The sequence below is a fragment of the Acipenser ruthenus genome, chromosome 5 (assembly GCF_902713425.1).
Source record: "Acipenser ruthenus chromosome 5, fAciRut3.2 maternal haplotype, whole genome shotgun sequence".
Taxonomy (NCBI): Eukaryota; Metazoa; Chordata; class Actinopteri; order Acipenseriformes; family Acipenseridae; genus Acipenser; species Acipenser ruthenus.
In genome coordinates, this window is record NC_081193.1 from 7,161,727 (window position 1) to 7,174,813 (window position 13,087).

A 13,087-nucleotide genomic window follows, 5' to 3' on the forward strand; every position below is an offset into this window, starting at 1 on the left:
TGTGAGCAGGGAGACGGTGAATTCCTCCCTACTTAAGAAAAACCTGTGTGAATGCATGTTTGTTTGTTTAATTAATTATCACCGGCACCTTGTTCTCATTGTAAATTAGAGCCAGGTGCAGGGTTTAAAAGAAAGACAGACAGTCTATTCTGGGCTGCTGGTGTGTGTAGAAGCCCGACTCTGCTGGTGTGTGTACAGCCGTAATTATAGAAGTAAGGTAGTGTAAAACCTTTTTGTGTTGTGTGTAAAACTGTGTTTGTTTTGTTTTGCAACTGGTAAACAAGCTTACCTGTCTGGTTATTAAAGAAGGTTCCAGTGTGTGTCAGTTAGTGCTCGTAAGAACTAGGTTTTTGTTTCATTTTGTTTGTGTTTATTACAAAAAAAATAGCGCATCCGCGTTTTAAAAAACTTCCATCTCTGTGTCCGGGTCTATTCTTAAAAAAAGGCTTGTTTACAATATATATATATATATATATATATATATATATATATATATATATATATATATATATATATATACATATATACATACAGTACTGTGCAAAAGTTTTAGGCAGGTGTGAAAAAATGCTGTAAAGTAAGAATACTTTCAAAAATAGACATGTTAATAGTTTATATTTATCAATTAACAAAATGCAAAGTGAGTGAACAGAAGAAAAATCTACATCAAATCAATATTTGGTGTGACCACCCTTTGCCTTCAAAACAGCATCAATTCTTCTAGGTACATTTGCACACAGTTTTTGAAGGAACTCGGCAGGTAGGTTGGCCCAAACATCTTGGAGAACTAACCACAGTTCTTTTGTGGATTTAGGCAGCCTCAGTTGCTTCTCTCTCTTCATGTAATCCCAGACAGACTCGATGATGTTGAGATCAGGGCTCTGTGGGGGCCATACCATCACTTCCAGGACTCCTTGTTCTTCTTTACGCTGAAGATAGTTCTTAATGACTTTCGCTGTATGTTTGGGGTCGTTGTCATGCTGCAGAATAAATTTGGGGCCAATCAGATGCCTCCCTGATGGTATTGCATGATGCATAAGTATCTGCCTGTACTTCTCAGCATTGAGGAGACCATTAATTCTGACCAAATCCCCAACTCCATTTGCAGAAATGTAGCCCCAAACTTGCAAGGAACCTCCACCATGCTTCACTGTTGCCTGCAGACACTCATTCGTGTACCGCTCTCCAGCCCTTCGGCGAACAAACTGCCTTCTGCTACAGCCAAATATTTCAAATTTTGACTCCTCAGTCCAGAGCACCTGCTGCCATTTTTCTGCACCCCAGTTCCTGTGTTTTCGTGCATAGTTGAGTCGCTTGACCTTGTTTCCACGTCGGAGGTATGGCTTTTTGGCCGCAAGTCTTCCACGAAGGCCACTTCTGACCAGACTTCTCCGGACAGTAGATGGGTGTACCAGGGTCCCTCTATTTTCTGCCAGTTCTGAGCTGATGGCACTGCTGGACATCTTCTGATTGCGAAGGGAAGTAAGCATGATGTGTCTTTCATCTGCTGCAGTAAGTTTCCTTGGCCTACCACTGCGTCTACGGTCCTCAACGTTGCCCGTTTCTCTGTGCTTCTTCAAAAGAGCTTGGACAGCACATCTGGAAACCCCTGTCTGCCTTGAAATTTCTGCCTGGGAGAGACCTTGCTGATGCAGTATAAATACCTTGTGTCTTGTTGCTGTGCTCAGTCTTGCCATGGTGTATGACTTTTGACAGTAAACTGTCTTCAGCAACCTCACCTTGTTAGCTGAGTTTGGCTGTTCCTCACCCAGTTTTATTCCTCCTACACAGCTGTTTCTGTTTCAGTTAATAATTGTGTTTCAACCTACATATTGAATTGATGATCATTAGCACCTGTTTGGTATAATTGTTTAATCATACACCTGACTATATGCCTACAAAATCCCTGACTTTGTGCAAGTGTACCTAGAAGAATTGATGCTGTTTTGAAGGCAAAGGGTGGTCACACCAAATATTGATTTGATTTAGATTTTTCTTCTGTTCACTCACTTTGCATTTAGTTAATTGATAAATATAATCTATTAACATGTCTATTTTTGAAAGCATTCTTACTTTACAGCATTTTTTCACACCTGCCTAAAACTTTTGCACAGTACAGTATATATCTATACAGTGCCTTGCAAAAGTATTCAGACCCCTGACCAATTCTCTCATATTGCTGAATTACAAATGGTACATTGAAATTTCGTTCTGTTTTGATATTTTATTTTAAAACACTGAAACTCAAAATTAATTATTGTAAGGTGACATTGGTTTTATGTTTGGGAATATTTTTAAGAAAAATAAAAAACTGAAATATCTTGCTTGCATAAGTATTCAACCCCTGTGCTGTGGAAGCTCCCAGTTTACACAGATGAAAGAAATTGCCCTAACGAGGACACAATTACCTTACCATTGGCCTCCACCTGTGAACCATTAAAGTTGCTGTCACATTTTCTGGCTAAAAACTCAACTGTTGAAGGATCATTGGTCAAGCTGTGAATCTGAAGGAAAATGGAGACCAAAGAGCATTCTACAGAAGTTTGAGATAAAGTAATACAAATGCATAGATTAGGGAAAGGGTAGAAAATAATATCCAAGTGTTTGGATATCCCAGTAAGCACAGTTGGATCAATAATCAGGAAGTGGAAGCTGCATCACACCACCCAGGCACTGACAAGAAAAGGCTGTCCCTCAAAACTCAGTGCTCAAACAAGAAGGAGACTTGTGACAGAAGCCACAGAGAGGCCAACAATCACTTTGAAGGAACTACAGAGTTCAGTGGCTGGGAGTAGAGTAATGGTGCACCAGTCAACCTTTTCAAGTTCTCTGCATAACATTGGCCTGTATGGGAAGGTGGCAAGAAAGAAGCCGTTACTCAAAAAGTACCATCTGAAAGCATGTCTGGAGTTTGCCAGAAAGCATGAGAGTGACCCAGCTGCGATGTGGGAAAAGTGAAGTATGGTGGTGGCAGCATCATGCTGTGGGGATGCTTCTCATCAGCAGGGACTGGGCATCTTGTTAAAATTGAAGGAAGAATGGATGGAGCAAAATACAGGGAAATACTGCAAGAGAACCTGCTTCAATCCGCTAAAAAACTGAAGCTTGGGAGGAAATTCACCTTTCAGAAGGACAATGATCCCAAGCACAAGGCCAAAGCAACATTGGAATGACCTCAAGAACAAAAAGGTGAATGTTCTACAGTGGCCCAGTCAAAGTCCTGATCTCAATCCCATTGAGAATCTGTGGCACTATTTGAAAATTGCGGTCCACAAGCGTCGTCCAACCAACCTGAACAACCTGGAGCAAATCTGCCAAGAAGAATGGGCCAAAATCACTCTGACACTGTGTGCAAAGCTGGTACATACTTACCCCAAAAGACTTAAAGCTGTTATTGCAGCGAAAGGTGGCTCTACCAAATATTAATGTGTGGGGGTTGAATACTTATGCAAGCAAGATATTTCAGTTTTTTATTTTTCTTGAAAATATTTCCCAGCATAAAACCAATGTCACCTTACAATAATTCATTTTGAGTTTCAGTGTTTTAAAATAAAATATCAAACAGAACGAAATTTCAATGTACCATTTGTAGTTCAGTAATATGAGAGAATTGGTCAGTGGTCTGAATACTTTTGCAAGGCACTGTGTGTATATATATATATATATATATATATATATATATATATATATATATATATATGTATGTATGTATGTATGTATGTATGTATGTATGTATGTATGTGTATATATATAAAATCATACTTGGCTTGATTCATGGGTTAGTAGCGATCCTGAATTTCTAAAAGTGCACTCTATCGAAACTGATGGGTTTCATTTGTTGTTGTGTTGTTGCTAGAAAGTGTATTTTGAGAAGAGAATGGTGTGCTTTAGATTAGATGTAGCCTATGTCTGTGATACTGAAACTCAATTTGACCGTAGATACGTCAGTGTTTTTTTTTATTTTATTTTTTTTAAATAAACTTACTATTCACAAGTCCTTCACTTTTAGTACTTTACTCCATAATGCAGTTATATGACTAATTTTCTATCTTCTTTCTGTGTAGAACCAGCAGCAGCAGCAGACGGCCCCAGTACAGGCTCAGCAGCAGAGCAGCACGCAGACAAACGGGACAGCAGGAGCTGGGGGGGGCACAACGGGGGCAGAGCTGCAGCACAGCCAGGATCAGGTGCCTCCCAACAAGAAACCTCGCCTCGCGCCCTCCGGAACCAGCACAGGCACGGGCGTCATGCAGTCTGGAACCAGCACGAGCACGGGCACGGGCATCATGCAGTCTGGAACCAGCACGGGCGCCGTGCAGTCCGGAGCCAGCACGGGCATCATGCAGTCCGGAACCAGCATGGGCACAGGAGTCCTGCAGTCCGGAACCAGCACGAGCACAGCCGTCATGCAGTCCGGATACCAGGTCTGCTTTATACTGTTCATCCACAACAAACAAGCATGCTAGATCAGTGGTACTCAACTCTGGCCCTCGAGATCCAGTACAGTACAGGTTTTTACTCAAAGCAGGTTCTTACGTAGTTAATTGAAGCCGCTAAGAGGCAATTAACTAATTTAGAACCTGGTTGTAATAAAGACCAGACTGGAATGGATCTCGAGGGCCAGAGTTGAGTACCACTGAGCTAGACAGACAGTGATTCAGGCTCTGAAGAATTAGGCTTAAAACAACATGGATGTAAAAATATAAAACATAGAAGTGTTGGCCAAGTCTAATAATAATAATAATAATAAAAAAAAAGACTTTTATTATTTGTGTAGTTTGATTTTGCATGGCTGCCTGCAGAATCTACAAAAACAACTTGAAGTTTTTTAAATCTCTTTATTCTCTACTTTTTACATGAAAAGGGGTTGTCGCAATATTATGCCCATGTATGTTTTATACCTGTTTTTGTAAAATAGTCGTCGTCAGCCATAGATGTTTTGCAATTTTATTATTATTTTTTTTTATATATATAAATCTGTCAGGCAAGATGAGAAGAGACAACGGCATAATAGGTCATGAATTTGTTTTAATCAAATACATTAGTCACTTGAATTTTCCAACAATTTAAAAAAGTTAGTGCTATACAGTATTCTGCTCAGAAATAGGGGATCAGGCCTTGGGTTGGTTAACATTACATAACATAGTGCACACTGGAGTATTTCCCAGATATCACCTGGTAGACTTTCAATCTGTTTAGAGAACCATTGCAAATGCATGACTGTAAAATAATTCACTGTAGAAAGTGATAGATATTGACATGCTCCTCCGGTGTTCTGGAAAAGTGAAAATGAAAGGATTAGGACAGTAGGTGAAAAAGTAATGAAAGATATTCTGGACACTGGTGGGTTAAATAAATTGCAAAGTACATCTAGCTGTAAACCCACTATTTTACTAGGAAACCCAGAGAGTTTTTAAAGTGACAATTAACTGAATATAATTTTTCAGCAGCATAAATTCACATAATTACAGACATGCAGTGCACCCTGGTGCACAAAACTAAACTATAACATGAAGTATGAAGAGCCATCTGGTTTCTGGTAATAATAATAAAGTTTCAGTTGCAGTGACTTTGTCAGCTTTTTAAAACAGCGATCGGTAATAATTCTCTAATTTTATTCTTTGGGACCTACAGTAGCTACAGGGGAATAAAACCAGAGGAACAAGACAGAACTTTTTCCAAGACAGGGTTTGTACACACGCGCTCACTGTAACAGGACAGAGGGATTCGGACACGCTGTGGGCTCATTGTCAAAGGACAGGACTTCCCAGGTGTCATTAATCTCTTTACATGCTTGGAAACCTTGTGTCATGTTGTAATCTGTCACCTTGCATTGTGCGACCCTATTTATAGAAGAGGCTGAGCCTGCACATGGACAGCTGAGCTGATCCAGTCACTTCTCAGCAGAGCTATAAATAACCCAGATGATCCAGAGTGACACTGTGCTACAGTTTTTACTTCTGTACATTTGGTAGATGTAACTTGGTCAGTCTTGCCGTCTCAAAGAGGAGACAGCATGCATGCAAGGGCTATGTTTAGTGTGTAAACATTTTTTTTTATACCACACAAGACAATTAGGATTAATCTTTTCTAGATTTGAATAACTTACATTTGTAAAATAAAACCCACAGGTTGACAGCAGTGTAGTTTTCCAGTCCTTTTGTCATCTCTTATTAAATTGAAACAGTTTTAACTGTGCATGACTTACTGTGATTCCTGCTTGTAGTATGTACATCAGTCTTAATGAACCACACCAAAAATACCTAGCTAAGGTGGATGTTGTTTTTTCCCCAAAATGCTTAACATGGAAAACTTGCTTTTGGCTCTACATTTGTGACCAAAAGTTCTGAATAGAATTAACTAATGTTGCTTCATAAAGTCGAATGAAACCTGCTGAATATTGTTACACTAACATATATTGAATTACCGCTTTGTCGTTTTCCACATACTTAACGAAAACTGACATACTGTGCTACTATTATGGCTTCCAGTAGACTTTTTTGCGATATCATTTTGTTGTTTCTTTGATTTACATTATGTTTAATAAAAGATCTAAATTTATGTTCATATAGTTTTTTTTTTAATTGTGTGTAAACCCTAAAATTCCAGGTGATGCAACATTGTTGGCCATAAGGATGCAGTGCAGTTTGGTGTGCATCATTGAACTGATTTTATAATTCGCAGAAGGAACACGAAATGCCAACACATGAATGGCATCCTTCACATTATCCTGGTAGCAGGTACTAAATGATGCATTTCTCTTTGTTTTCCCAGCACTCAAGTTCCCGCCTGGGTTACCAAAGCAATGTCCAGGGGTCATCACAGTCCCAGAGTACTATGGGATACTCATCTTCATCTCAGCAGAGCTCTCAGTATTCACACCAGTCTCATCGGTACTAACGAGCAGAGTGTGTGAGTGGGGGAATGTATGTGAGAGTGTGTGAGCTGCAACTCGCCGTGGACTCCAGACTCCAGCAATATGAAGTGAAATGAAACTGCAAAGAGGAACCAAAAAGACTGTGACCCAGACAACTTTCCTTTACCCAGAGCTCAATAATAATTTCATTGAAAGAAAACTACTTTTAAACAGATGAGAAAAAAAAAAAGAAATCAGTCTGGAATTTTGTTGCATTCGGTTCAGCACGCAGGTCTGTCTAACCCGGTCCTTTATGCACAGAAGACCAGTGTGAACCGTAGCTCTTTGAATAGAAGAATTGCAGCTCTGTGTATATCTATACAGCACCTTTTCTATGTGGTAACGAGACCCTGTTTTTTTTGTTCGTAGAGTTTTAAGTTTACTACAAACTTATTGTTTTGTAAATGATTTTGTATACTAGACTTATGGGATGAGAAACACAGGAGAACGCCATTATGTTCAAGGAAACCTTTTCATGCACTGTACAGTTTTACTCTTGGATGTCATTACCTGAAAACACAACTCTTCCTCTGCAATCTACTTTTTTAAAAACGACTTCTTACAAGCGGCAGCTGATGACCTTGCAGGGAATACTATTTGTGCAAAGATATGTTGAGAGATTCCACAGCACAGCACAGCAACCGACTGCCATTCAGCAAGTACGCTGGGCAATAAAACAGATGAAGCTGCTGTGCCACACCAGGCCAAATACTCCCTGCATTACTGGAAAGCCAGACGTTTAGCCTTCTTCAAAAGCTGCCACATCAATGGTATCAGTTGTCACTGTACAAAGGGGTCTTTTTTGCTTTCTGAGAATTGTTTTTTTTATGCAAAGTTACAAATGCAACAGCCAGAGCACTGTCATTAGTACCTTTCGTGCTACTTTTTAACCTGCCCCTACAGGTTTTCACTGTGCCATTACAGCGTACTGTAAAGGACAGTATAGTGAAACCTTGATTTAAGACTGCCCTTGTACAGCATGTCATTTCAGGTCTTACCTGGGTTTTACTCTTGAAAAATATGTCTGTTTTAAACGAGCGTTCCATTAGACCTGGTCATTGTGTTTGACTTTTAGAACCACAGTGGGGAAATTAAATCAGTGTTTTATCTTTATTTTATTTTCTATAGGCCCTTATTTTTAAAGCTTTCCCTTTGTGTGCTATCTGTCCTGTTGCATGACGCCAAACAAAACATAGTCTTGGAAGCAAACCTCATCTTCGAATGGGGAGCACCGGAATAGCAAAACTGGTGCCACAGCGACCTCTTGTGACTGGTTAGGGACTAATTGTTAACAACCCTTTTAGAAGCACTGAAAGTGCTGCCTCGCATCAGCCGGCACTAACCACTGACACGCCTGTGTGAAAAACACGTCATTAAAGTGACTCCTAGTATATTTAAATAAAAACAGTGCTTGTAATGGGTCTGTACCAACAGTGTTTTATCATGAACATTGTGTGTGCATTCCTAGGTTGATTGTGTTCAGTACTGACACTTGTATGATCCCATTTCAGGCACTAAATACATATATATATATATATATATATATATATATATATATATATATATATATATAAAAATTTGTGAAATCCTAGAAAATACTATTTTTGTATCTTATCACTGGTTCCTTTGTTATTGTTCTGATTACCTGTATTTTGGGGGACTCTTTTTGTTCGTTTGTTTACTTTGGTTATGTACGTGCAGAGTTTTGAAATGTAACACTACAGTTTTATAAAGTTTAAAGTTGAAACTGCTTCCTTAACGACTACACTCGGGCGAGCATGGGAGGGAGGCTGGCACAGGAAGTAAGATACCAGGAAGCAGTAGTTTTTACATTTTCTAAATCTCTAGTATGTGTGTGTGTGTGTGGATTAAATCACATTTTTAAAAGTAAAACAAAAGAAGAGAGGAACACATTCATTGTCATCTAGAACAACGAGGGGACCAGTGATACATTTTCTAATAGTAATAGGATTTCATTATAAATACTTGGTTATGTTGTATTGACTGACTGTCACTGACTGACAAAGGCCACCCCAGCCTGTTAGTGGTTATGTCACTTGTTTGTTACTCGCTGAAAACGCTTCCAGAGCAATTGACACATTTTATCAGTATTTAATGCCAGACAGACGTACGGACGTACTGTGTATCAGTCCATGTGTGATGACAAAGGGATTCAGTCTGGTATTTCTGTGTATACAGGCAAGAAGCAGGCAATCAAGGCAACAGAGAATGGGAAAAGGCACTGCTCTCAAGTCCGATTTAAGATATTTATATCATATAAATACAAGTAATATCTTGTCTACTTTGTTGAAATAATGTGTTTATTATTTTATGTACTCTCTGTGTGTGTACGTACATACATACATACATACATACATACATACATACATACAGTGCCTATAGAAAGTCTACACCCCCTGTTAAGGGGGAAAAAAGTTTTTATTGAGAAAAATTATATATTAAAAATACAAAACTGAAAGATCATAATTGGATAAGTCTCCACCCCCCTGAGTTAATACTTGGTGGAAGCACCTTTGGCAGCAATTACATCTATGAGTCTGTTGGGATAGGTCTGTACCAACTTTGCACACCTAGATTTGGCAATATTTGACCATTCTTCTTTACAAAACTGTTCAAGCTCTGTCAAGTTCCTTGGGGAGCGTTGATGGACAGCAATCTTCAAGTCATGCCACAAATTTTTGATTGGATTTAGATTGGGGCTCTGACTGGGCCACTCAAGGACATTTACCTTTTTGTTCCTTAGCCACTCCAGTGTAACTTTGTGTGCTTTGGGTCGTTGTCATGCGTAAAGGTGAACTTCTGCCCAGTTTCAGCTTTCTTGCAGAGGGCAGCAGGTTTTCCTCAAGGACTTCTCTGTACTTTGCTCCATTCATTTTCCCTTCTATCCTGACAAGTGCCCCAGTCCCTGCCGATCAGAAACATCCTCATAACATGATGCTGCCACCAGCATGCTTCACAGTAGGGATGGTGTTCTTTGGGTGATGCGCCGTGGGGTTCATCCCAAACATAACCCTTTGCATTTAGGCCAGAAAGTTCCATTTTAGTTTCGTCAGACCACAAAACTTTTTGCCACATGGCTACAGAATCTCCTGAGTGTTTTTTTGCATACTTCAAACGGGATTCAAGGTGGGCTTTCTTGAGTAATGGCATCCTTCTTGCCACCCTACCCTACAGACCAGATTTGTGGAGTGCTTGGGATATTGTTGTCACATGCACACTTTGACCAGTCTTGGCCATAAAAGCCTGTAGGCCTCTTGGTAGTCTCTCTGATCAGTCTCCTTCTTGCTCGGTCATCCAGTTTGGAGGGACGGCCTGATCTAGTCAGGGTCTTGGTGATGCCATACACCTTCCACTTCTTAATAATCGTCTTGACCGTGCTCCAAGGGATATTCAAGGCCTTTGATATTTTTTTTTTTTATACCCATCCCGATATGTGCCTTCAGCAACTTTGTCCCGGAGTTCTTTTGAAAGCTCCTTGGTGCTCATGGTTGAGTCTTTGCTTTAAAATGCACTACCCAGCAGAGGGAACCTACAGGAACTGTTGAATCTATCCTGAAATCATGTGAATTACTACAATTTAACACAGGTGGAGACCACTTAACTTGGTCTGTGATTTTGAAGGCGATTGGTTACACCTGAGCTAATGTAGGATTGCTATTACAATGGGGGTGGACACTTATCCAACCAAGCTATTTCAGTTTTTATTTTTAATTAATTTTCTACAAATTTCTACAATATTTTTTTTAACTTGGAAGTTGTGGGGTAGGATGTGTAGATACATGAAAAAAAAAACGTTTTAATGCATTTTAATTCCAGGCTATAAGGCAACAAAAGGTGAACATTTTCAAAGGGGGTGTAGACTTTCTATAGACACTGTATATATAATATATATACACACACACACACACACACACACACGGTGGTATATGTATGTGTGATATATACTTTTTTTTGTGTACAGGTACAGTACCATGTAGAAAGATACTTGCAGGATCATACAGTACACTTAAGCACTCTGCTGCAAACGTGACATGTAGTGTAAGTCAGGTATTTAATAATAATAATAATAATAGTAATAATAATAATAACTTTATTATAGCGCCTTTCACACCGAGGTGTCTCAAGGCTCTGTACAAAATTCAAACACAAATCAACATTACAAAAACACAATGAATAACAATTAATCAGTTAAAACATTCTACAGATACAGAAAGAAATAAAATAGGTAAATATAGAGATAAAATCGATCATCATAAAAGTACAGTATATTCTAATAAACTGCAGTAGAGTGAAAGAGTTAAGAAAAATACAGCGCAGAATAAGTGTGTCTTGAGGGTACTTTTAAATTTGGCTACTGTTGTGGATTCTGTAATAAAGGTTGGTAGTGAGTTCCAAAGAAAAGGAACAAATTAAAAAGAAAAACTACAACTAAATATACTGTAATGCCAAATAACAAACTAGGGTCTAAATTAAAAAAAACACACATTTGACCTTACGAGAAATGTGTATTCTCCAGTCATTCCTTTGACGCGCATTTACAATGGCACGCTAATAGAACACAATAAATCCTATGCAAAACCTCTTCTCGAAAAAACAACTGCAGTACAATCACGCTTTACATTTTTAAAACTCGCCTTTTTTACTTTGCGTAAAAATCCAGTGTTCAAAAACAGAAGCAAGGGACCTTTTTCTAAAATTCTTCTGATTCATCCGCATATTTTATATCTATTTTTTTTACCTTTTAGAAAAAGGTAACTTTTGTAACAAGCCCCTGCGGATGAATCAGAACAATTTTAGAATGAGGCACAGGCTCAGGCTCACTAATGGGATATTTCTCCTTGTCGTGAAATTGGTTGAAGCAGGAATCTGGTGAAGGTATGATTGTCCTGGGTAAAGCAATGTCCCCCAAGCCCAGTTGAAGATGTATAACATACAGATTTGGCACATGTTTAAACATTGGCTGGTAAGGTAAGTACAAGCAGCTCTTTAGGATGTTACAAAAACACTGTTTTCTGCTTTTTACAGTGCTGATAGTGGAACATCGGCTTTAATATGAATTTTAATTTTGTACATTTTTTTTTTATTTTAATACATTTTTCTGACTGGAATAATTGAATTCCAGCAGAGGAAGACCCTCCTGGCTGTATCCACTAGCCAGTGCCATTGTCCTGAGCCTTTCTTGAGAATATAGTCACAAAACCATCTTACAAGCACAACGTGTTCTCTTGGAGCAAACAAATGCAAGGAATGGAGATTACAAAAAAACGACGGCTAAAAATTTGAGTTGTTAAGATAACGCCAAAGTATTATTTTGTATTTTCAGATCCTAGTAGAATGGCAAAATCTATTTCAAGCTGGGAACAGTGCCTTTTCAAGTCTGGTTGTTCACATCTAGGCCAAGGTGTTGCCTTGCAATTCAGGGCGCCACTCAAAACTAGTTTTACATTTTTTAAATTATAAAAAAGTGTCTGTTTTATACCTTTTCAGTCCTGCTTGGCTTGTGACACAGTTGTTGTGTTTTATTTTACCCCTTGTACTGTATAATAAAGAACGGTGAAACAGATGTGATGTTACTCACATACTACAACGTTTGTCCTGTTATTTAAATGATTTGAAATACTGTACATAATACCACACTTAAGCATTGTCCACCTCATCACAAAATAGAGAAAATGTATTACTATGTCCTTAATGCACTGTTTTCGCCTAAATATTTAGTACTAAATTAAATTACTATTTAATGTTTTTTTTTAAATATATGTCTTGTTTAGACACTAAAGTATTACAGTTTAAATAAATACTGTAGGGTCAGTAATGTCCTTTTTTAACAATTATATACAAGTTTTTTTTTTTTTAAATGTATTATAACACTTCTTCAACTGCACTTGTTCCCATTTTCCCTTGTAAAAGTGCATTGCATGTGCTGGTCTTCTCCAGTCTGACATGTTATCACGCTTTCACTGCTTTCAGCATACCGTTCCAATGACTGTTAAATGAAAAAGTCATGTACATTTATTTTATATCCTCTATTGTAATAAAATATCTCTTGCTTCAACTGTGTTTAATTATGTGTGTGTATGTATGTATTTACGTATACTTGATGTATTTATCATTTCAAATTGTGTGGGGTGTTGTGGAAAAGCTTGTTAA

The 13,087-nt window shown here is 38.4% G+C and overlaps 1 protein-coding gene across 2 annotated transcripts in view; it reads left to right on the forward strand.

Moving 5' to 3' along the window:
• LOC117402608 (cyclin-dependent kinase 19-like) overlaps nucleotides 1-12,992 on the forward strand; it is a 52,954-nt gene extending 39,962 nt beyond the window's left edge. For both annotated transcript variants that reach the window (XM_034921206.2, XM_034921205.2), the window contains 2 exons: nucleotides 4,065-4,424; nucleotides 6,775-12,992. In XM_034921206.2, the coding sequence (XP_034777097.1) occupies nucleotides 4,065-4,424; nucleotides 6,775-6,900 (486 nt within the window). In that variant the 3' untranslated portion in view covers nucleotides 6,901-12,992. The remainder of the gene's footprint in view (nucleotides 1-4,064; nucleotides 4,425-6,774) is intronic.
• Nucleotides 12,993-13,087: the final 95 nt, after the last annotated feature.